This window comes from Calonectris borealis, chromosome Z (assembly GCF_964195595.1).
Source record: "Calonectris borealis chromosome Z, bCalBor7.hap1.2, whole genome shotgun sequence".
Taxonomy (NCBI): domain Eukaryota; kingdom Metazoa; phylum Chordata; class Aves; order Procellariiformes; family Procellariidae; genus Calonectris; species Calonectris borealis.
The window spans coordinates 85,465,994-85,487,866 of record NC_134352.1 but is presented as its reverse complement, the minus strand read 5'-3'; the positions used below and the strand labels follow the sequence as shown (position 1 = coordinate 85,487,866).

The window sequence follows — 21,873 nt, the reverse complement described above, 5'->3', positions numbered from 1 at the left end:
AATATTAAGCAATAATCATGATAATAGTAATTCATATCAAGCATCCTCCATTTGCTGGCCATCTTCGTTATGTTATTAAATTAATAGATCTGCCACCGCCAAAGAAAAATAGCATAAAGAGAGAAATCTTATTAAACTAGAGATAAAATTTTAAACAATTCTGGGAACTGCCAAGGCCAGCCTTTGGGCTCTTCTGTGCACCACTCAAATCCAGTTAGCAAACTATGAGGGTTATTTAGTTATTTGCTTTGATTTAATCAGTTTGTGAATTATAAGCGTTTAATCAAATTAATTCTGAATGCTGCCAAGACAGAAGAAAAGCAAGAACATGATAAAAAACAGGTTGCAGAAATACAACATTCTGGGTTATTGAAGCCTTTTACAAGAGCGGGAGACTGCATACAGCTCTCTACGACAATAGCAGGTTCGCTGTGCCTCAACCACCAATGCCACAGGAGTTGTACCACAAAAGAATGGGGCAACGGTATTTTGGGGCATGGTCTTTGAGACTGATTCTTCTGCTTGAAAAAGCTTTTTATTCCTTAAGATTTAGTGAGTCTAGTTCATTTCTGTATTTGTTGTTCCAAATCCCCTAGATGTAAATATTTAAATTCTATTCAAGCTTTATCAAGATTTGCTGGAATACGTGGGTATCTGTATTTCCTATGTCCGTGTTACCTATAGGATACAGCCCAAAAGAGTCCCAAATGGTTCCACATCTCTTTTTCTCTCTGATAAAGATCCCCATTTCATACACACACCCTTAAAATATCTTTTTATGCAGTTATTATGTCACACCAGCTTAGAAGCTGATACTCTGCATCGCCAGAGGGACGCTTTGGAAGGTCTCAGATCTCCCTCTGCGCAGATGACGTGTTTTGGAGAGGAGGTAAAGGCAGACTCGGCTGCCCACGGCCACCCTTGCCTCCACCCACGGGCGATGGAGAAGTCGGTGCAGTTCTCCAGCACTCACGCTTGGTCACGTAGAGGAGGACCGAGACACATTTCTTTTGCCTATCACACAATGCAGTTCAGCCAAACGCTCAGATTAACATGTAAATCCACCTTTGTCCAATACAGCACTTATATCTGCAAATTAGCATCTCATCAAGACTTCCAACATTTAGTACTCTGTGATTAGGAACATACTGATGACCTCTGATGATAGGGGCAAGATTTACACAGCCCATTCTTTCTTATCCCATCTGTATAAACTACCTCCATCTGTAAGTACCACCAATGCAATAATACAGCTCGGGGTAGGAGCATCCGCGCACCATCCCATGCAGCATTGTACCCTGCAGCTTGTTTTCTATTTTGGTTCTAAGTACTTTAAATGTAAATGATCACCACAAAAGGTCACAAAACGTGATCAGCTGCTCTCTGACATTTTACCTTGAGAATAAGCAAGAAAAGGTAAACACAAAGGTTTGGAACAAGATGTGCCAAGACATCAATGCCCTTTGGGCGCTACACGTAAGAGGAATTTAAAAGTAACTGGAGCTGGGTGCATTAAGAAAAAAAAAAAAAAATCAGAATATACATTTGATGTCATGAAAATGAGCAGTGGAAGAGAAAGATCAAACTGACAGGTACTCAGTGTTCCCAGCAAATCAGAGATTATATAAATGTTCCCTAAACTGCAGTTTATCCTCCTCAGTGAGCCTGGGGCTCCTGCTCCTTGGTGGCTGTGCAAATAGAAATCTCCGAAGATCCAAGGGGACAGCCTGACATGATGCTACGGGTGGGTTTTTTTGTGCCTTTCTTTCATGCTCTGAAGTGTGAGCTTTTCCATGTCCCGATGGGCCTATCACCGAAATCAGCTACAGAATGAAAGCTTATGTAGTTCCAGTAAATAGAAGGAATGAATAAAAAGAAAATAAACAATCTCAAAATTTTTTCAGAACATATTCAGAAATAGCACCCAACAAGTAGTAAGCTTAATTAACACCTATTATGTACAATGTTATATTACAAAAGAATATCAACTACTTCAGCAGCGATATGGAAATGCTAGACTTTTTAAAGAAGGAAAGTAGCGGATTTAAGAGAAAGAAATGCACCTTTCAGACGAAAACAGAAATGTATTTGTTGGAATATATAAGCAAGATGACAACAGACCTACCTGCACGTGATGCGTATAACCTACCAATAAAGTATTTCTTTCCCACACCTCCTTTCCCCCAGGAACAGCTCTGCTTCTCATTACTCCCCGAGATTGTTCCATTTAATCAAAGTGCAGTTATGTTTATTGCAGATGTTAATCTGCAATCAGGAAACAGTTTCTGCTCGTTCACCTAAGTTTAAGTGACACTACTGCTGCTGAAGCCTCTTTGGAAAAATCACTGCTTCTCTCTAAAATATTTTTTTGGGGGTGTTCCAGTTCTTATTTTAACTCCCGGACAAGTGAAGGGAGCCTTATGCGAAGGGCAGATTGGGTGTCTTTGTACACGAAAAAGCCACACAAAGCAGGGATAGCTACACAAATACCCGCGATCGCAGGCCACGAGGTGCTGAGCGCGCGGCAGACTTACCCTGGAGTTAACCACTTCCAAGGAGACGTTCTGAGGCATCGCACTGGGCACTGAAAGGGAAGAAAAGCAGAAAGAAATGGGAAATACGGCCGTTAGTGTCTAAATCAGAATAGGTTACATCACGTATTTCTCGTTGGAAAGAGAAGTGTGCAGCTTTTACACCTAGTTTATAATCTAATCACAACCGTGCAGCTAATCCAGGTGGCACTTCAGAGGTCCCCTGGGGAGAGGAAAACCAAATGCATCTGTTCATTTCTTCCCATTTTTGACAGACCTATTAGTAAGCCCTTTAAACAGCCAGTCAGCAGGCTCCCTGCAGTGAGACCAACTACTTGAATTCACTTGTTTGTTACAAACTTGGCCAGAAATAAACAAGAACATTCCACAATTTCTCTGGCTTTTTTTTATTAAAGTGCATTTCAGAACATATATTATATACAGACAGAGCAGAGTATTCCTTCCTCGGCGGCACCCCTTTTCACAAGGATGCCTAAGGGGAAGAAGAAAAGATTTAGATATTATTTAAAAAAATAATATTTTACGTTAAGGCTCTGCTTGTCATACATACTATAATCCATACCTCATTTTATACCACTAAACTTTGCTATATCCATTCTAATAAATATACTTTAATCCTTAAATGGGACTGATAGCCATTCAACACATGGTCTTACGAAGATGCCTCACGAGGCATTAATGAGATGGTCTGGCACCCGTAGCTTTAAATAAAACAAATGCTTCTGACTCGGGAGGGGGAGGTGGGTGTTCCATCTTAAAAGTTCCTTTAATCGCACACTCTCTCTGGCTATAGTCGTAGGAAAAACCTGCATGGGGCAGTGTGATTTATCCCATCATCCTGCCGGCTCCCCCTCTGTGAAGGATGGGGACACGGCGTGGATACGGGTGAGCGCTCAGCATCCGCACAGCTGGACAGGCCATCAGCAACTAACTATTTTCTGACAAATTTCTGCCTGTTTTCCACTGCACCTCTGTACATTTGTTTCCAGTACGCTTGTGCAACAATGGTTCAAATGTATATTCCTCCAGCTGATGGCAAATACTAATTCAACCGCCGAGGAACCAAGAGCTTCAAAAATAAGTTCGTAGTTGGTGATGCATCAACTGCCTGATGTGAACTTAAAGCTTTATTTTCCTTTCAGAGAAATAATGCCTGCCTGCTAACCTGGGTTACTGAACTGTTGAAAAGCAGAGATGTCATTTATGCTTACGGGAAGATGGCCCTGAATTTGGAAAGAGCGAGCTGGAAAAGGAGAATGGCGAACACCCAATTTAAGAATAGTTTGTAATGCCATGTCTCAGGGAAAATAGGAGAAAATGATTTTTCAGTGTATAAGTATGAATATGTCAAGTCAAAGAAGAGTTAACACATTTGTATATGATAGTAAGAGCACTAGGGCAAAATCATTCTCATTGCAGTTGTCCACACATTTGAATTGATTCAGCAAAGATCTACAAGAATGATTGAAGACCTGAAACATCTTAGAGATCAAATAAATTAATTTTATTCAAAGATGTGTAGCGTTAAGAAGTACTTGGATTATTATCTATTGTTATCTGAAGGAGGAAGGACTTCTGGCTGTAATGAGTAATTTAATAGGCAAAGAGTTATGAGCTGGAATCCACCTACACTAGAAAACAGGCATTTTCCTTTCACCTTCTTCAGTCTTCACTGAAAATCGCTGTCTAGGAGTGTGGGACATACATCACCAAGCAAAATGTACACATAAGTATTTCTGTAAATCGCTTATTCTGGCCAAAACTTTCACTAGAATGAACTGGTGAAATTCTATGTGCTGTATAGAGGTGGACATAATGGGGGCTGTTGTCTATAGTGTCTCTATGTATTGTTTCCATATATAGTCTGTATTGTCCATATAAGCTGCCAACTGTGGCAGATGGAGACGACCAGTGCAGACTGGCTCAGCATCAGCGCTCTGGAAGAGGCAGGCTGCATCTCTGGTGAGGAGTCACCTCTGACCTTAACATCTATGAATCTCTAACTAACGTAACAGGCACTAATATGATAAGAACCACCCCTGTGCAGTCACTAAACGGAAGGATTGCGGTAAGTCGTATAAACGATACTTTCCCCAGATTATTTAAAGCAGCGCTGCTCAGACAGCTCCTCCGCTGGACTCTGTCTAGTCACGTCTGCGTTCAATAAACAAATCCCCGAGTGCAGCACTTGGTAGCATCCTCGGTGCATGCTGCTATTTAAGGATTTAAGTCAGTCAGAGGTAAGTCATTTGTCAGTGCTAATAAGAAAACAGTATTTTAAACACAGGCTCCAAAAGAGCAAAAGTAACAACAGCTAAACAGGAGGGTCCCACTGGCAGCAAAGTCCCACATTAATATTGTTGTCCTTCATGAAGGCTCTGTGGATCATAAAAAGGAAAAAAGAAAAAAACTGCATTTGAATCAAAATAATCTGAAAACTCAGATTGTTTGGAAGCAGAGGTACAGCAAAGCGAGTGCCAAGAAATACAGAAACTCTTCCTGGCGATCCCAAGTCACAGAGATTCGCTGCTGGAAAAGGAAGATCCAGGGTAATCAACAGCCTGGCCAGCTGGGCGTTCCTGAAAACGGCAGCTGAGTCTCTGGACTGTTTTGCTAATCTTGCCACAGTTTGGTTTGACGATATGTGCTCAAGGAACGTACAAAACTAACCATTTTAACCACCCAGACCTGCCTCTCCGTCAGAGCGGGCGGTCCAGGCTGGGGGACCCCAGCATCCCTGGCTGCGGGACCCGAGCCCCGCTCCCAGCTCTGCCCTGACCGGCCGGGGCTCCGCACGCAAAGCGTTTCCCTGTTCGGTCTCTTTTTTTCTCTCTCCAGATTAGCAGCTTTAGAAACGAGTTGGTTTCTCTAGTGCAGGGACTATTCTTTATTCGTTTCCATACTGCCCACGACAATGCAACGTTGATCTAAGGCTTTGCTGCTGCAACAGTACTGGCAGCAGCAAACGGTATATGAAACATTTCATCTCCCTTAATATAGAGGAGATGTCACTGCTCGCACTCCCCTCATTTTGAAAAGCATCAGACAGAAAACTGTCTCTGTGATGCACTTGGTATTGCAAGGAAAAAGAAAACGGAGGTATTTCTGGACATTTCTGAATTAGCTGGATCTGGCAAATGCCGATATCTCCCAGAAAAGCCTGTTCTCGCTGGAGAATATCTGCTCGTTCGTGAGCAAGTCAGAACTGCTCAGAGCCCCAGTTTCTCAAACACAATTTCTCTTTTCTCTCCGCTCTCTCGTGGGCAGCGAAAGCTCATTGCGACGTTTAACCATTGCCACCCTAAACCTTTCCCTCTCATTACTGACTTTCAAGTTTTATTGCTACTACATATTCTTCCCCTATCAGACAAACTTCTCTTCATTTTGCTTTTTTTTTTTTTTACTATTTGTTTGTCCTTCTATTATTTTGATTATTTCTCTTTGGCGAACGCTTGTCATATTTCCCAGTTTTGTTGCATACATGAACATAATTGATGCACCCCTTATCTTTTCTTCCAGATCTTCAATCAAAACGAGAAATAAATCCAGACCTGACCCAGCATCAAACTCAATCACTTCCACAGCAATACTGGATGTCTTTATTCCTTGCTCGCTGTTCAGTCGAGGAGACGTTTTCCTTTACCAAATCAGAGACCCTGATTTAATATCTCGGCTTGCATAACAATCAGCGAGCTCCCCCGGCAAACGCAGGGCCCGCACGATTACAATTACTTCCTCCAGCTTTATATCTTGATCAAATAAAGAAATTGGATGCACCTGGTAAAAGTTCTTTTTTTTTTTTTTTTGTTTATTATTCACAGCTTAATTATACCATTAGAAATTAGAGCAGAACTCATTTTACCTAGCGTTAGCTATGCAATAGGAATGAGCAGTGACAGATGCACCCGGGGATAACTCGGCCCCTCTGGCTGTCACGGGGGGTCTCAGCGGCGGAAGCAGCCTCGAATACACCGCAGGAGCCTTGCTGCCTGCCTCGGACCGGGGGTCTGAAGGTGGGCGAGATGAGCCTCGCTGCCGGAGACTGAGGGATGGGAAGAAGGTTCATAGAGCGAGGCACTCCGGTTTGTTGTTGGGTTTTTCTCCTCCTTTCTGTCTGGTGAAATTAAAACCAAACACATTTGCAGTTGCCCATCAGATGAATCCACGTCCTTTGTGGTTTCGCTGGTTGTTTGCTGTTCTGTAGTTGTAGAGCAGAATGCTCCAGCAGGAATGAGGTGGCCGAGCAAGCCCCCCGAGTGTTTCCGAGCGCCCAGGTCCCCGGGCTGTGGCGCGGGGGGAGGCTCCGGAGGGGCAGCGGCACTAACCGGGAGGCAAGAGATCCACGTCCCCCATCCCGTAACGGCAGAAACGCGTACGCCAGGTAACCGAGCCTGGCTGGCGCTGGCACGACCTCCAGCCACCAAACCTCCCCGTGGATGTTTTGCTGCAGCCGGCTCCTTTCCCCGACAGGTTTCAGGGCTGACGCTCACACCAAAAACCGGTTTGCATCAGGAAGCTCCTGCGTAATTCCTGCAGGGAAGAGGAGGAGAAGGGAAACGGTCCAGTACTTCTTCCAAACAGATAAAGATGGGTTGGGTAATCTGGGGGGAGCTCACTATCCCAAGCGGTTGGGCTAGCGGGGCGGCACAATACGGGACTCGGTCCCCAGCAGGGTCGCGGCCACGACACCGTCCACCTCCGGCAAACCCACGCTTGTGGCTCCGAGCGACGGGCTTTGCCCAGGCTCACGTAAGTGCCCTCGCAGCCCGCTCCTCCTCGCCCTGCTCTCGGCTCTCGTGCAAACACGGGAATGGCTGCTGACATCTGAAAAACTTCATAGGCTGTCTCCTGCGTCAATCTGAACTTCAATCTTCAATTTTTACTTAAAAAAAAAAGCATTCATATTATAATTATGGATATAAATTATATTTAAATCAAGTACTCAGGAAGCATGAAATAAGACTGTCTGCCAATTGCTGGGATTAAATGCATTTTGATAAATTCATGAGCATGATAGCTCAAAGCATTTCTGAAATGGCACACAGCTTGGCCAAATATTATCTGAGCTGTATTTTAAACTGAAAATTAAGCATTAAAGATACCGTATGTTCCTTGATCTGGTGAATGCTGTCTGGGGTCTGTAGCTCCTGCAGCGGGAGATGCCACACTATACCCCTTTGATTGGGTGCCTTTCTCAGACTATAGATTACATCCCAGAGCTTCATGGAAAATTTCTGCCTGCAGGAACTAATAGTACAGGCTTTTTTTTTGTGCAACTACATACCGTATTGTACGCTATAGAGCAAAGGATTGGCGTGGAAAAAATAACCGTCTCAAGCACGCACACTCTCAAGAGGTAGGCACGCTTAAAAATGATCCTGTCATTTTTACCAGAGGAAAGGAAAGACAGACCAATCTGCAGGACTTTTCTCCCATTTTTGATGTTTACTTCTGTTTCGAACCAGCTTTCGGAAAAGCAGCGCGAGAGTCGCTGCCCTTCCAGAGCATCCCGGCTCCTTGCCCGGGGGCTGCCCTCCGGGTTTGGCTACCGCTGCGAAAATAAACTGCCAGAGACTGCATGGACTGAGATGACACGAAGCAAAGACCAAAGGGAGCCGGTCACGACAAGCAAGGTGTTCCTCATTATGGAAAAGCACCGCGCAGGAGCCAGGAAAGGTGGCCAGCTCCTGTCCCTCCGACAGCAGCAGGCCCTGACTGATGAGGCTGCTAAATCTCAATTTCAGCTGGAGGATGGCTGCAATCCAACAAACGTAGCGGGGCAGCCTGGGGAGCTGCTCTCCTCCATGGGGAAGGTGGTGGCAGGGGACGCAGGGACAAAACCTGCCCAAAACCCAGAGGTGTATACGGGCTTTCTCCTTCCTTTATCTCTCACCTCTAAAACAGGACGGATTAAATGTCTTTGCCTCTCCTCTACGCGGGCTGTTAGCTCGCCCACGCAGGAGTTATTTCTTGCTGGTTTATTGTGCGTCCTTCTAGCAGAAGGGACCTTAACCCCGGGAAAGGTCTCTGCGTGGTACCATAAAAGAAGAAATTGCAGAAATCTGTGCTGCAGGCTTGCTCTCTCCATTCCCTCCTCTTCTCAGCAGCGGGACAGCTAGGACCGACACCGCCTTCACCCAGGCTCAGCCAAAGCCAGGCTCTCGCTGCGGCCCTTTGGCTGCTCTTCTTTGCAAGAGGCCAAAGCGGTTTCAGGCAGACCCAGAATAAGGAGAATGAAAAGGTATCCTAAAGGGATTTTCTCTGCTTTTACACTTGCTCCAAAAAAAACAGAGGAAGGCTGGGAAGGCTGCAGCCAACTGACTTCTTTGCAGAACAGCCTTTTGATTAAATAAAGAGAAAAATAAATACCATCTTCTTCCGGATTCCTGAAACAAGGGCACCTAAGCACACTCCCATTTTCTGGAACAGTCTCATGCAAACCTTCTCGTTAGCAATGATTTTTGTTCGCAGACAGGTGAAGCGTTTGAAACACTTGCAGAGGCTAATTTTCAGACTCATGAATAACAATCCTTCCCCTTCTCACTTACGGTGACATTTAAAACCAAAGTGGAGTACAGGGCCGCAGTTCTACACTTCACAGTGTGAATTAAATCTACATACATTATGCAAAATATTCATTTTCACTTGTTTTCCTTTTGTTTTTATAATTATAAGTGTGAAGTAATTTATTCTGCCAAGATCCAGCCTGTATTACAAGGGAAAACTGAATTTGCTGGGTAGACATAAGTAGCACTTGAAAAAAATATCGCAGAGGTGTCAACCGTAAAATCACAGTGCCAACCGAGCCGGGGGTCTCGCGGATGAATTCCACTGAAGATACAGCCCGGAATAAAGCAGATTAAAACGGCGCTGGGGTTCCCCGCACCCCCAGCGCCCTCCACATCGCTCTTTGAGGGGTCTATTTTAGAGGCTCCCAACAGCTCTCCTCCAGTGCCCCGCATCGAGGTGCCTATTTATTTCTGAATTAAACTTAGGGCAGACTGGCTCAGCCTTTTTAAAATGAAAGCACTGCTCCTCCTGACCCCCCGCAGCCTCCCTGCCCGGCTGAAGCCCTTTCAGACCGTGCTTTCTCCACCGCTGCTCCTCCAGAGGCCAAGGAGACCCGCAGGGTAACTCAGGGTGGCAGCAACTCCAGCGGCAGCGGGCGGAGGTGAGACGGGAGCACCGCTTCCATAGGGGCCATCACCGACCCGCGTGCCACCCAGGGACCCCTGCAGAAGCGCTCCATGCTGTAGACAGGCTAAACAAATACAAGAGCTTCTCCGGTCCACGATACCCCCCCTCTGCTGATTTTCTCCAGGACCTATGGAGCTTCTCCTAGCGCTGCCCAGAAAAATTGGTATTTTTAGTTGATCAGGTGAGGCATTCAGAAGCAACTGGGTTACCAGACAGAGGGAAAATTGCCATTCTTAACCTCATACAAATTTTCTGCTGTTTTGGGAAGAGTAACAAGGGAGAATTAGCAAGGGATCAACTTTATAATAAAATTAGATAAATAATTGTAAATATAAAGGGATCAATCTCAGTTACCCTGGTTCTCCATTCAATTGTTTTCCCCTAGCATCAATCGATAGCACGGAAAGGAACAACAGAGACATTATCATGCGACTGAGGTGCATGCCGGGCACCGCTTCCGAATGCGCTCCTTAGCACAGGGTATCTGCTACACTTCTGAGGGGAGAAAAACCCAGCACGTTGAACATACCTAGTTGAAGCCCACGGCAACGTATTTCTTGCCTACTCCCTGATACTCTCATGTAAAAGTAAACATTTTTTCCCCATGAAGATAACCTTAAATTAGTGATCCAAACGCAGGCCAGGGCCACCCGAACTCCCATACCTTGCTTTATTAGCATGAATGAAAAAGAAGTTGTCCAAATTTTTATCAGAAGGAAAATTAACTGTTGATAAATCTCACTTTAAAAGCTGCGTTGACACCTCTCACGTCATTTTTAAATAAAATGTTGATATGGAAAAAAACCCTCTGGCTGTGGGGCTCAGTCAGGAGTTGGCGCATCCCTGAAGCCTCTGGAGCCTGTCTCTGCTCTGGCTTCTGCTTTATGAACTCTCACCAACCCTGCTGAAAGAATTTTTCCTTCATTTTTATCGTTTTTACACTTTTGTAGCCCAAATGACTCCAATGAAGTTATTCCTGTTTTAGCCAGGTGTGGGGATGAGGCTCAGTGACTTCAAGAGGAGTCAGGCGTGCGTAAGTTTTGTGATATCAGACACAACTAAGTGCTTCCGAATGCAAAATAAAATTCAATTTATCGCCCGGAGCTTGCGAGCCACTGGAGCACGGCGTGACCTCGGGGCGGGATGATGGTGCAGCCGCTGTGACGAGCAGAGATTGAAGCCCTGGCACATTTGCTACCCCTGTGTTTAAAGCACAAGGAAAACCCAGGCAGGTGGCTCTTCACATGCAGCTGTAAGAAAAGAGCTTCTGTTGAAAAGCTGAAAGGATACGCCTGTGCCTAAGGTAAAGCGAAAATAAGGAGAGAAGGACACCACCCTCCTCACTAGGCGTAGGAATAATGAACCGAACCAATTACCCCTGGAGACCAACGCCAGCTCAGAGGGTACCACCGCAGGCAGGTACTCTACCTGACTTCTGTCCTGCACGTTCAATAACCTCCTCGTTTCATTGCTGCCTCTTCCAAAATACGGTGGCAGAAGAAAAAGTCTGACGATTGCAACCGATAGACGCAACCTGCCCGCCCCGGGGCCCCTCCGTCCCCACTCACCATCCGAAAGCGTGGTGACCGTCACATCCTCGGTGGAGACGCCGGGGCCGTAGCGGTTGTAGGCGAGGAAGCGCAGGGTGTACTCGGTGAACTTCTTCAGCCCCTCCAGCCGGTAGGAGAGCCCCTCCACCTCCACGTTCTAGCACACAGAGACGACAAACCAAGGGGAAACGTGACAGCCCGCACCACGGCCACGCCGAGGGGGGAGCGGGTTAGAGGCGAGCTTGTCACTCTTGGAGAAGTAGAGCTAAATCCTTATTTGAGTTGGTATAACAGGCAATTTGTAACAGAGTGGCTTCTTACAGCTCAGGTCTCGGCACTGTCTGCAGCCCTGCCCACGGCTGCGGGATGGAGGGGAATTCAGCACCCAAGAGTTGTGTTTTGTTACTTAGGGTGCAGGAGAAAAGGGGGGTCTTTTGGTTAAGCCAGTTGCTACTGCTCCACAGGTACGTGACAGGGAAAGAAGAAAATAAAGGCACAGAATCAAAAGGGAATTTTGGAGAAAAGAAGGAAGTGAAATAAAGCAAGAAGAGAAAAAAATGGGGATGGTATAAAAGTTCCCGTAAGGCTACTGAAGCACCTGCCACAAGACTGCTGATGCCTGCGATTATCGCGTGCTATCAGGTCAGAAAAAAAGAAGTCTCCGCTTTCTTCCCTATTAGCTAAAAACCTATTCAGGCCATACTCTACCCACCGAGCTCATCTCCACTGCTACTGCTGCACTCCTACCAAATACTGGTTATTAAATGGCCAGCGGGAAGCCCCTGAGCAGTCTGCAACCTGCAGAAAGCAAGGTTGCTTGTTTGCCACTCAAAAGCACGTGCTCACGGCAGAGTTAGGAGCGCAATTAAGTGCACAGCATCAACACCAATTTTTACTATGAGCATCTGTCAGTCTGGAGAAAAAACGCAGTGTTTCTAGCCTGGATCCATGTTATTTTACCCTCCTACTTGAAAGAAGTTACAAGAAGTGACTAAAAATATATATTCTACAAAGCACGTAGAAACTACCATTAATGTGTTGATGGTTTTGCACAATATAAAGGGAGAGTCTAAAGGGTCTTTAAATGCTCTTTGGCATTATTCTGAAATTTCAGTGTAAAGCTGAGGAATGGTTAATATATAATAGGCTGCCTCTTCTACCTCCAGTGAAAATTTATTTTGCTTGATTTGCTCTTTTATCGCCGGTCTGTGCAACATTTACCTAACCCGGCGGATTAATCTGTAAAATTTGAGCCTTTACAGTGCTCTAAAGACCTGCAGATGCCTGCACCAAATATCTCCTTTTCACAGGGAGAGCAGAGCTGCTCCGGTCACCACTCACCTGCTCTCTTCCAGTCGCCGTCTCCGTACAGAAGAGCCTGTAGCCTTGAACGGGGCCGTTTGCATAGGCAGGGGGATCCCAGGAGACGAGAATCGAGGTAGGTGAGGTAGACACAGCCCGCAGGTTTTCCACCGGCCCGGGAACTTGCACTGCAGAGAAAGGAAAGGAGGTGTGAAAGCCCCGTTCCCGCATCGCCCACCACTGCAGGACCCAGCCCAGGGGACACCTCCGGGGGATGCCCGTCACCGCTCTGCTTCAGCACTGTACGCCTCAGAAACTCCAGACAAAATACGAAAGGGATGATAAACCCATGGAAAAAACACTGCGGAAAGACTGCTGCAGATTTAGCACCGTGAATACATGAAATACTGAAAAGGGTTGTTCCTTCTAGGCTACATCTCTGTGCCTTTGGCTCAGAGGACGGACTTCATCTTAAAACTGAATTTCCGGGAAATGATTAGCACAAATATCTAACGCACGCAATAGATGCATTTACCTTGCGGTAGGAGGAAATCGCAGACACACAAATCTGATCATCCAAGGCCAGTTCAAGCTAAGGACTGCCATTAGAGGAGCCATTAGAAAAACCCGCAGGCGAACACCAACATACAACCCGGCACAACCCCAAAGCCATCTCAAACACACTGACTGCGAGCTTAAAGTTGCTTTCATGTGAGGTACCACTTAGTTGTGTGTGTTTCTGTCCCAGCTCTATATGTACCAGCTTGATGCTATTAAATTATAAATTGATTTGGTGCACCGCAGCAAGATTTGGTCTCTTTTAGCCTTCAAAATCCCTCTCCTAGCTTCTACTTAGACCATTTGCACATGTTGCACACACATACCCCGTTTATGCTATCTGTTTAAACTCCTTTACATGTTACTCGCTCCCTTTTAGCTGCCTGAGGGATCGCAGATGATGGCTGAGATGAAGCATGAAGGGCAGTCCTTGGCACGCTCTAGTGAACGAGGGAGCCCACAAAGGCTGGGCTCTAGGCTGGTATCCCCCCGTTTAGCAACGGCATGAGGCTGCTCCTGCAAAGTCACTGGTAGCACGGAGCAAGGCGATGGATTTGGCCAGAAGACACCATACAGCTCTTCACATAAAGCCCTGGGTGACTGGGCTGATCTCGGAGCTGACCTGCTTGGAGCCCGGAGACCTCTCATCGTCTGCAAACCCTAATTTGCCCTTAAAAGTTAGGCCTCAGCAGCATAAACTCCGATATTAATATGTAGTCCTAGTTCTGCTCTTAAATAATATGCCTGTGTTTGCACGGTGCCCAGCACTTACAGAAACACAGGGCTGTAACGAGCTCACCTTATAAACCAAGTAACGACAATAAAAGTGTCAAAATATCCCATCCTTGAACCTATTAACTGGTTTGATTAGTTCTGAAAATACAGAGGTTTGATACAGGTTTAGCCTTACGCAGAGATCATTTGAAATGCAAAATTTAGATTGCCTTGACACCCCATCGTGCTGGTGGGTGAAGAAGCACACAACTCCTCTTCAAAGGACAACACAAAACCATCCCGTGTAATTGTTAAGCAAACCACACTGGGTCACCTTTTGTTATACAGACTATCTTAAAATGCTCCAATTTCATGCTGAATGCAAATTATCACCCATCAACTACATCATGCTTTTGGATGTCAGCTTAAAACACTTATTAAGACAGAAGAGCTAAAAAAGCTTAATAAACTGTAACTACCAGCAGCACCAGAAAAACATTCCCTGCACATCTCTGCTAGACCTAACCCAGCAACAACTGATGTTTGGAGATGATGCTGTCCATAGCTTATCTGCGCCTTCATCTCAAACTCAAGGAAAATTGGAAGAAAAAAAGCCGAATTATAATTGTGGCGCAAATGTAAAGGTCAAGCAGAAGGTTATTTCTGAAAATCTTCAACACCAATCAGTACCTTTTTACTTTCAATAGGGAGCGTGCTGTGACATAACACAAACTATTGTGCAACCGGCAGATAACAGAATTACAGCTCCTAGAACAGGCTTTCCGCAAAGTTACATCCCCATCACAAGGCAGTTTCGCACTAACAGCTCTCTTTTGTAAATCTGTAAGCGTGCGGCGAGATAGCCGAGGAGTGCCTGACCCCGCGCTCCCTGGATCCGTCCCCCTCCTGCAGAACAGGGATGGCAGAGCTGGGCATCAGAGAAAGGTGCTCAGACACGTCACCAGCTAAATACAGATAGCCTTTGATCACAAGTAATTTCAAGTTTAGATGCAGCGTAGATGTATTTAAAATATTTTTATTTCCTTTGCCCAGCTTTCCTTTTCATCCTATTGCAATATTTCTGACAGGCACTCTAATGTGCTTAAGGTCTCAGCATTTTCAGCACACACAAAGCATTTAATAATCTCTCCTGATCCCTTCTGTCAAATAATAATCTGGTGAAAATTGGCATTAAGTTTTAAATCTTTTCCTAAATTCTTCTTTTTCTAAATAGCAGAGAGGCCCTAGAACTGCTTTACGTTCCATTAAAACAAGACATTAAATGATGTTTCTTCTAAAGTCAGTCTCTTACAACTAATAGCATCCTTTCTCTGAGAAAAAAGGATAAACGAGAGAGGGCAGGCAGATGACTGATGCGTTTTCTTTTACCATGGGCTCCACATAATGCTTCAACGTATTCCAAAACCCGCCGTGCCTCTGAGAGTGCCCTTCCGCTCCCACAGAAGATCGATTCAGCGCCTCGGACTGTTTTATAAATACAAGCTACAACAACTGCTTGCAAAGAGTTTGATGTTGCTCTCACAACTGCCAGTTTTGGGGTTATTTGGTGGAATTACTCCTATTCAGTAGCCGTAAAGGCAATCAGGCCCAAAGCCAGAAATGGTCAAATGCTTTACTTTGGGTTTTTTTTTTTTTCAATGCTGATTTTAGAAATATGCATTAACTGCCTTTCTGTTATGGCTAATGTCAGCTGTCAGCGTGACTGATCTTGTATTACTGGGGCGAACAGCTGTATCCGCGCCGTGCTCTAAGAATTCGCCTCACGCTACCCCAAAAGCCAATGTCCCTGGGGCTGAAAGGTGATACTTGCCATAGCACCTGATATATACCTTGATTTTAGGTATATATTGTTGCAGAAATAAGTACCTGCGTTCCTAACGTATTCACTGCAGAGCAGTACTGTTGTGTTTCTGAGCTGAGCTGGCCCCAGCAGAGGGCTGTCCTCTACGTAAATGGTACGTCTTGCTTTTAATCTTCCAGCAGTTCTCAAATCTTATAGACTATGGGCTATTTTTAGAGCTAACCTCCTGCCAGCAGTCCGTATAAACCCAAAGAAGTCACGTGCAGTTGGCAATAGGTGAAGCGCCTCCAGAGAACATCCATAATTCATACCCTCCCTCCATCTCACAGAGCAGGAGGGCTGCACATCTGTCTCCTGTCCTGGCTGCTGAGGCACCACGCACACAGGGCAAACTGGGAGCCCCTGGCAGGAGGAACACCACCCAGGTTCATACCTCCAGAGCACAAGTTGAGTCAATGCAGCTTGACTTTGGGGTCAGCAGACCCGGAGGAGCTCAGCAGGAGGGCTTCCCAGCTTGAAGTGGGCAACAGCTGCTGGGAAGACCTGGCCACTTGTAGGGTACGAGGGCTTTAAAACCTCTAGTAGCCCTGCAAAGTTTGATTTATTGTAAGAGCATCTCTGTACGCCAGTAAAAGCATTTGCTTATTGAGAGACTCTGGTATCGACCCCGCTCATTTTCAGTTGCATAAAACCAGAGGTCCATGTAGTCAAATGCTCCTCAAAACCTGCAGGAACACAATTTCTGCTCTCAGGAGCCTTCACTACCCTTGCACAGAGATTTCCTCTTTGCTATTGTTCACTTAAACTTTTGATAACAATAGTTAATAAGATACAAGAAAGATACAAGCGCCTAAAATAGGAACGTAGGCAACTACGTCAAAAATTGCTTGGCAACTGCCTAAACAAGCTATATCTCTCTCAAACCTGACATTTTTATACAGTTTCTGAAGCTTTGCCTTCTGCACCCCGGGCCACTCTGCCTGTGCTGGTGGGAATCCAGCTCATACCGAAGGCCCACTGGAGACCAGGGAGAGGAGCACCTGAACTCCATGAGCACAGCTCTGGCATGTAAAGAGTTAGTTACGCCACGACTGTTGCCCTAAGCTCTATCACCGGACACTGACCTTCTTTCAGAGCTATGGATGGGCTCCAGCCTTGGGCTCGGAGGTGTATTGACGCAGAATTATGCATGGCAGCCTTTGGACAAGAAAACAGAGTCATAAAGACCACCTTGAAGTTGAATGCCCAAATATGAGGCGAAAGGATCACGGTCCTACTTGTTTTCTCTCTCCTTTTGGTCCCAGGGGTCTTGACTTTTGCTGCCTATAGTCCAAACCAACCTCCCGCCTAATGGCCACGACGCTCCTGCGCCGACTGCGCCATTCCAGGCATTCATGCTCTGAATCCTTTCAGGTAGAAGAGAGCATTAAACCTTCCCAGGAGAGAGCACGTACCACCGAGCACATACCACCACCAAGCTTTTACGAGGAAAACAAAACCACTTATCCCAACTCATTTTTTTAAAGGAATATGCCTTTTAATTCTGAGTTAGGCTTCCTTGGTCTCCAGCTCTGTGTCAGGCTAGCCACCTCCATCATGAAAGCTGCTTTTTAAAAACATTTTTCCTAGTGATTCATTCTTCTCTATAATGAGATGCAATGATTAAAATGTTCTTGTTATTACATTTCACTTTTCGTTTAAACAGCTGGTTCTGTGCTGATCTGCACTGAAAACATTTCAAACGTAAAACATTTATGAAGCCACTTGCAGTTATTGATAATAGAGTGCATGCTTTGATTGCGCCTTTGATTTCCCCCCCCCTTCTTTCTCTGTAGTTAACAGCTTTAACGATATTTCATTAAAATCTGGTTCCGTGCTGCACGGAAAGATGCAACTTCAGAGAGCCTGCAGGCAGCGTAATTATTAACTCAGCGAAACCTGCTTCCCCGCACCGGACACGCTCTGAAGACATGAGAGTTGTTTGGCAGGACTGCCCCGGACGCCTCCAGTGCTATCCACGAGAGCTGGCGCCGGGGTCAGCTTTTGGAAGTGGCTGCATTTATGTTTTCATAGTCTTCTGGTTTTCATCAGTTTGCCCTTTAACTCTTCACGTGGTGCCCAGCTGCGCCCCACAGATGGATGCGTGAACCTAATATTCTTCCATTTGTTAAGGAACACGGGACCAGGGATGGTACCACCAAGTGATGTGACGGAGGTGGCTCAGCTCCGAACTCTGCAGCGAAGGGAAAGTGCCTCCTTGGAGCTGCCTTTACTGGAGGAGGTTTGGAAATGCGTCCTCCTCCACCCTCCTGCTGCGGAGGGGCAGAGGCTCGGGGGGAGGATGGGGAGCGCAGGGGACCTGCGCATCGCCAGAGACCCCGAAGGTGCCAGTGGGGCACGATACCACAACACAAATTCCAGAAAGCCTGGACCAAGAGGCAGGTGGGAGCATGGTGTTACCTTCTTATCCTGGATAGCACAGGTGGGAATGGCTCAAAGCTGTGTCAGGGGAGGTTTAGACTGGACATTAGGAAGCATTTCTTTACCGGGAGGGTGGTCAAACCCTGGAACAGGCTTCCTAGAGAGGTGGTCGATGCCCCAAGCCTGCCAGTGTTTAAGAGGCATTAATACCCTTAACAACATGCTTTAACTTTTGGTCATCCCTGAGGTGGTCAGGCAGTTGGACTAGATGATCGTTGCAGGTCCCTTCCAACTGAAATAGTCTATTCTGTTCTATTCTTGCCAAATAAATCCTTGGCCAGAAATGGGTAAAACAGTGACGGCAGAAGCAGCTCAACACCTATACAGGCTCTTAATTAATAAAGAAACTTTAAAAAGTATCTTCAGTACCCAGCATTTCCACTCCCATTTTTATTTTGCCTGACTTTCAAACATTTCAGCATATATCACAGTGCACAGTTCTAGGAATCGAACTGCTGTAACCAACCTGTTAGCCCTGCTACTAAACTCAGAAAGAGAACAATATTTTAAATGGTTTCCTACTATTCTTATTACAAGTTACTGATGGGCTGTATTTGTGGCAGGAAAACCACAAGACTGTGGATGGAGGAAGAAGTCATCTATATTTGCATCGGGGAGAAAATCCCTCTGTGAATCAAATTTTATTAAGACTTCACTAATGTCAACAAGCTATTTGAAAGCAAATACGGGGTGCAAACACGAACACTAAAATAATGTCATCAGGGAAGAAATAGTCTGCAGTCAGTGAGATAAATTCATTTTGAAAACAAGCTTTTGTTACACAATCTTCTGGGTGTCCAAACCTGCCCTGCATTTGTTTGAGGTCTGAAAAATGGAAGGAAAACCTTTCTGAATGGAAGAGCGTTTACAACGGCTGGAGGCCCTGCTATGCACTTATGAGCAATTATAGCATCTGCAGAACTAAAAAGCAACTCCTATTGACTTCAATAGGGACGGAAATTCAACCTTTTATTTTGAGAAACAGTGCACAGAAAGATAGGTTACAGCAATCCTGGCTCTAGCTCAGACTTGCAGAGGGAGCTTGGATAAATAATTTAGTGCTTTTATGCTTCAATTTCCTTCCCATAAAATGGCATAATAATATATCTCCTACCCATTCTTTATCTTACCTATTTATATTGCAAGATTTCTGGGGTAGGAAGAAAGGTCCAGATAAAACAAAGATGAATGTATGTCAAATGGAATCGAGACAGCATTTCAATTCCTTACATCCAAAGCTATTTTAGAAATGCTCGGCAGCAGCCCGTTTTATAGGACATCTTCTCTTCGACCTTCTCCTCCGCATGGTGCTGTGCTGCTGCCCCTGCAGAGGACCACGGCAGTTACAGCTGAGCACCTCAGGGTGACGGCACACCCGGGTCCGAAGGGAGCTGAGCGGGATGGTTAATCAAACAAAGCGATGGGCTGGGGTGTCCCACAGAGACAACCGATATGGAGGGGGCCATTGGACCTACCTGAATTGTTTAAATGATTTGGCACTTCCCAGGAATAGTAGGCTGGAGCGCATCCCTGGCTCAGCTGCAGAGGTCCAGGAGTCTGTCTTCTGTCTCAGGTCTAGTCCCTCCGTTAAATTCGTAGAAATCATAGCACAAATGGCCTCGATCATGATTTAGGTCTCTAGACATGGCTGTCCTACAAATAAAACCTGTCTCTCTATAAAGGTAGCTTTGTTTCTGATCAACAGGTTTGAGAAGAGCTTTTCCCACCATTCAGGAAAACCTGGTGGCACTGGATCCGCTGGAGGCACTGAGCAGGTCTCTTCCCGGTGCCCAAATCAGGCTCGGTGATGTTTATTTCACTGCAGCTCGTTACCAGTGCCCCAGTTGCCACTGTTTTAGGAGAGCTGTAGGGAGACAAACACGTCCCAGTGGTCTGCAGCTCAGCAGAGATTTTTGGATGAATCTCAGCAAAGTGACACACCAGTGCTCTTGTCCAGAGAAGGACCAGACAGGGCCACAGCGAGCTGCCAAATCCGGCTGGTGAAACCCTGCCCCGTCTCTCAGCGAGCGGAAAGGACGGCCACGCTGCCTGAGGACTGCGGCATCGCAACGCTCCCGTGAGGGACGTAAGGACGAAGGAAACGGACCCGAGTGCAAACGAGCTTCCAACTGCAACATATTACTGGTAAGGTGGCATCTTCACCACCGTCAGCTGCCGCTCAGTGCTCACCCATACCCCCGAACTGCCACCTTCTCTGCACGCAGGGTGAATCCTGCCCTGGCGAGGGGTGCCAAGGGTGGTCCCACTGTCCTACACCCCTCCTGGTTGAGGGGCATCCAGGCAGGGCCACTGTCCCTCTGCATTACTGTTTGCATCAGGGACCTATAAATATGGAGATTTCATGCAAATAGTGCAATGCCTTGATTTGCATAGTTGATTAAGATATGCTCATCTGTTCTGCATTTTATTTTTTTCAGATAAAAGTGGCTTTAATTTTCCGCTCCTTCTCGGCAAGTCAGTCAAAGCAAAGTATTTTACTTGCCATAATGGTGCCTTTGCATCTCAGCAAACCTGGAGCAGAATTACAACATACTTCTAGTCGGTGAAGCTTATTATGTATAAAAAGCAATGATTAGGTGACAAGCACCGAATTCTTCATCTCAACCACCTCCATGAACCACTAAAAGGCGGAAGTGTGCGGCACAGACAAACCTCAGAAATGGAAAAATCCCTCTTCTCATTTAGAATATTTTCACTGAAGCAGATTATTTGTGGTAAACATGGTTTTCACAGACATGAAAACATTTGGAAAAAATAGTGACAATTTTTGCTTAGCAAGAAAAACGAAGCAAAGTAATTCCATAATGCTGAAACATCCAGTAATGACATTTTCAAACGAAAATACTTCTTTTCTAAATAATTTTTAAATTACTTGCACCGATTTTGGTGTAAGCTTTTCACAAGTTTTACACACTCAATGACAGAATGAAATATACTGTTGTATTAAAGCAAAAAAAAGGAAAGCAATCAAGAATTGTTTTTGCTGTACTTCAAAATACAACAAGAGCCTCCAGCATCATAATTTCCTACAGACCCCAAACCTCTGGTCTTTGCCCTTCTCTTGTTATCCTCAACCTATATTTAACGAGTCTGATGAAAAACACAAAATAGTTTTAAAGAAGAAGTAAGCACAAAGAGAAATGTTTTTAATAAAAAAATACTGTCACTGTTCTTTCACAAGTAAATTTTAAGTTCATGAAAAATGGACAGAGACTATTGTGAGGAGAGGAGGAGATCTATTAAAAACAATAGGAAAAACTATTTAATTTAACACTATTTTAAATCCCTGGGAAGTATCTGTAGGACCGGAGAAAAGGTGGCTCTCCGCAGCGGGACGTGCGGCAGGACCGGCCAAGGCTCAGCGGACGGGAGGAGGTCTCCTCTGCGTTGGCAGTGCCGCTGGGGAGCAAGACCGCTCCGAGAGCGAGGGCTACGGCCGCGCAGGGGGTTTACAGTGGGAAACAGGACCGCATCGTTCTCAGAACCTCACTCCGGCCAACTCTGGAGCACGAGGGAAAACACAACTGCTTTTACTGCTTCTGTTATAACTCTCACCAAGGATGCGGTAGCTGATGCTGGGACTTTCAGAGACCTTTGAAAGAACATCTCAAAACCTCTCAGGAATGACGAGGGTCAGAGGTATTTTCAAACCTTACCAAAGCAAAAGGGTTTTTTA

General features: G+C 45.6%; 1 protein-coding gene across 1 annotated transcript in view; it reads right to left on the bottom strand.

The window, feature by feature from the left end:
• Positions 1-21,873, bottom strand: part of LOC142075313 (netrin receptor DCC-like) — a 566,343-nt gene that overhangs the window by 137,912 nt on the left and 406,558 nt on the right. The window contains exons 10-12 of the mRNA XM_075136492.1: positions 12,641-12,789; positions 11,318-11,456; positions 2,535-2,584 (exon numbers count right to left, since the gene is read on the bottom strand). Coding sequence (XP_074992593.1) covers positions 2,535-2,584; positions 11,318-11,456; positions 12,641-12,789 — 338 coding nt within the window. The remainder of the gene's footprint in view (positions 1-2,534; positions 2,585-11,317; positions 11,457-12,640; positions 12,790-21,873) is intronic.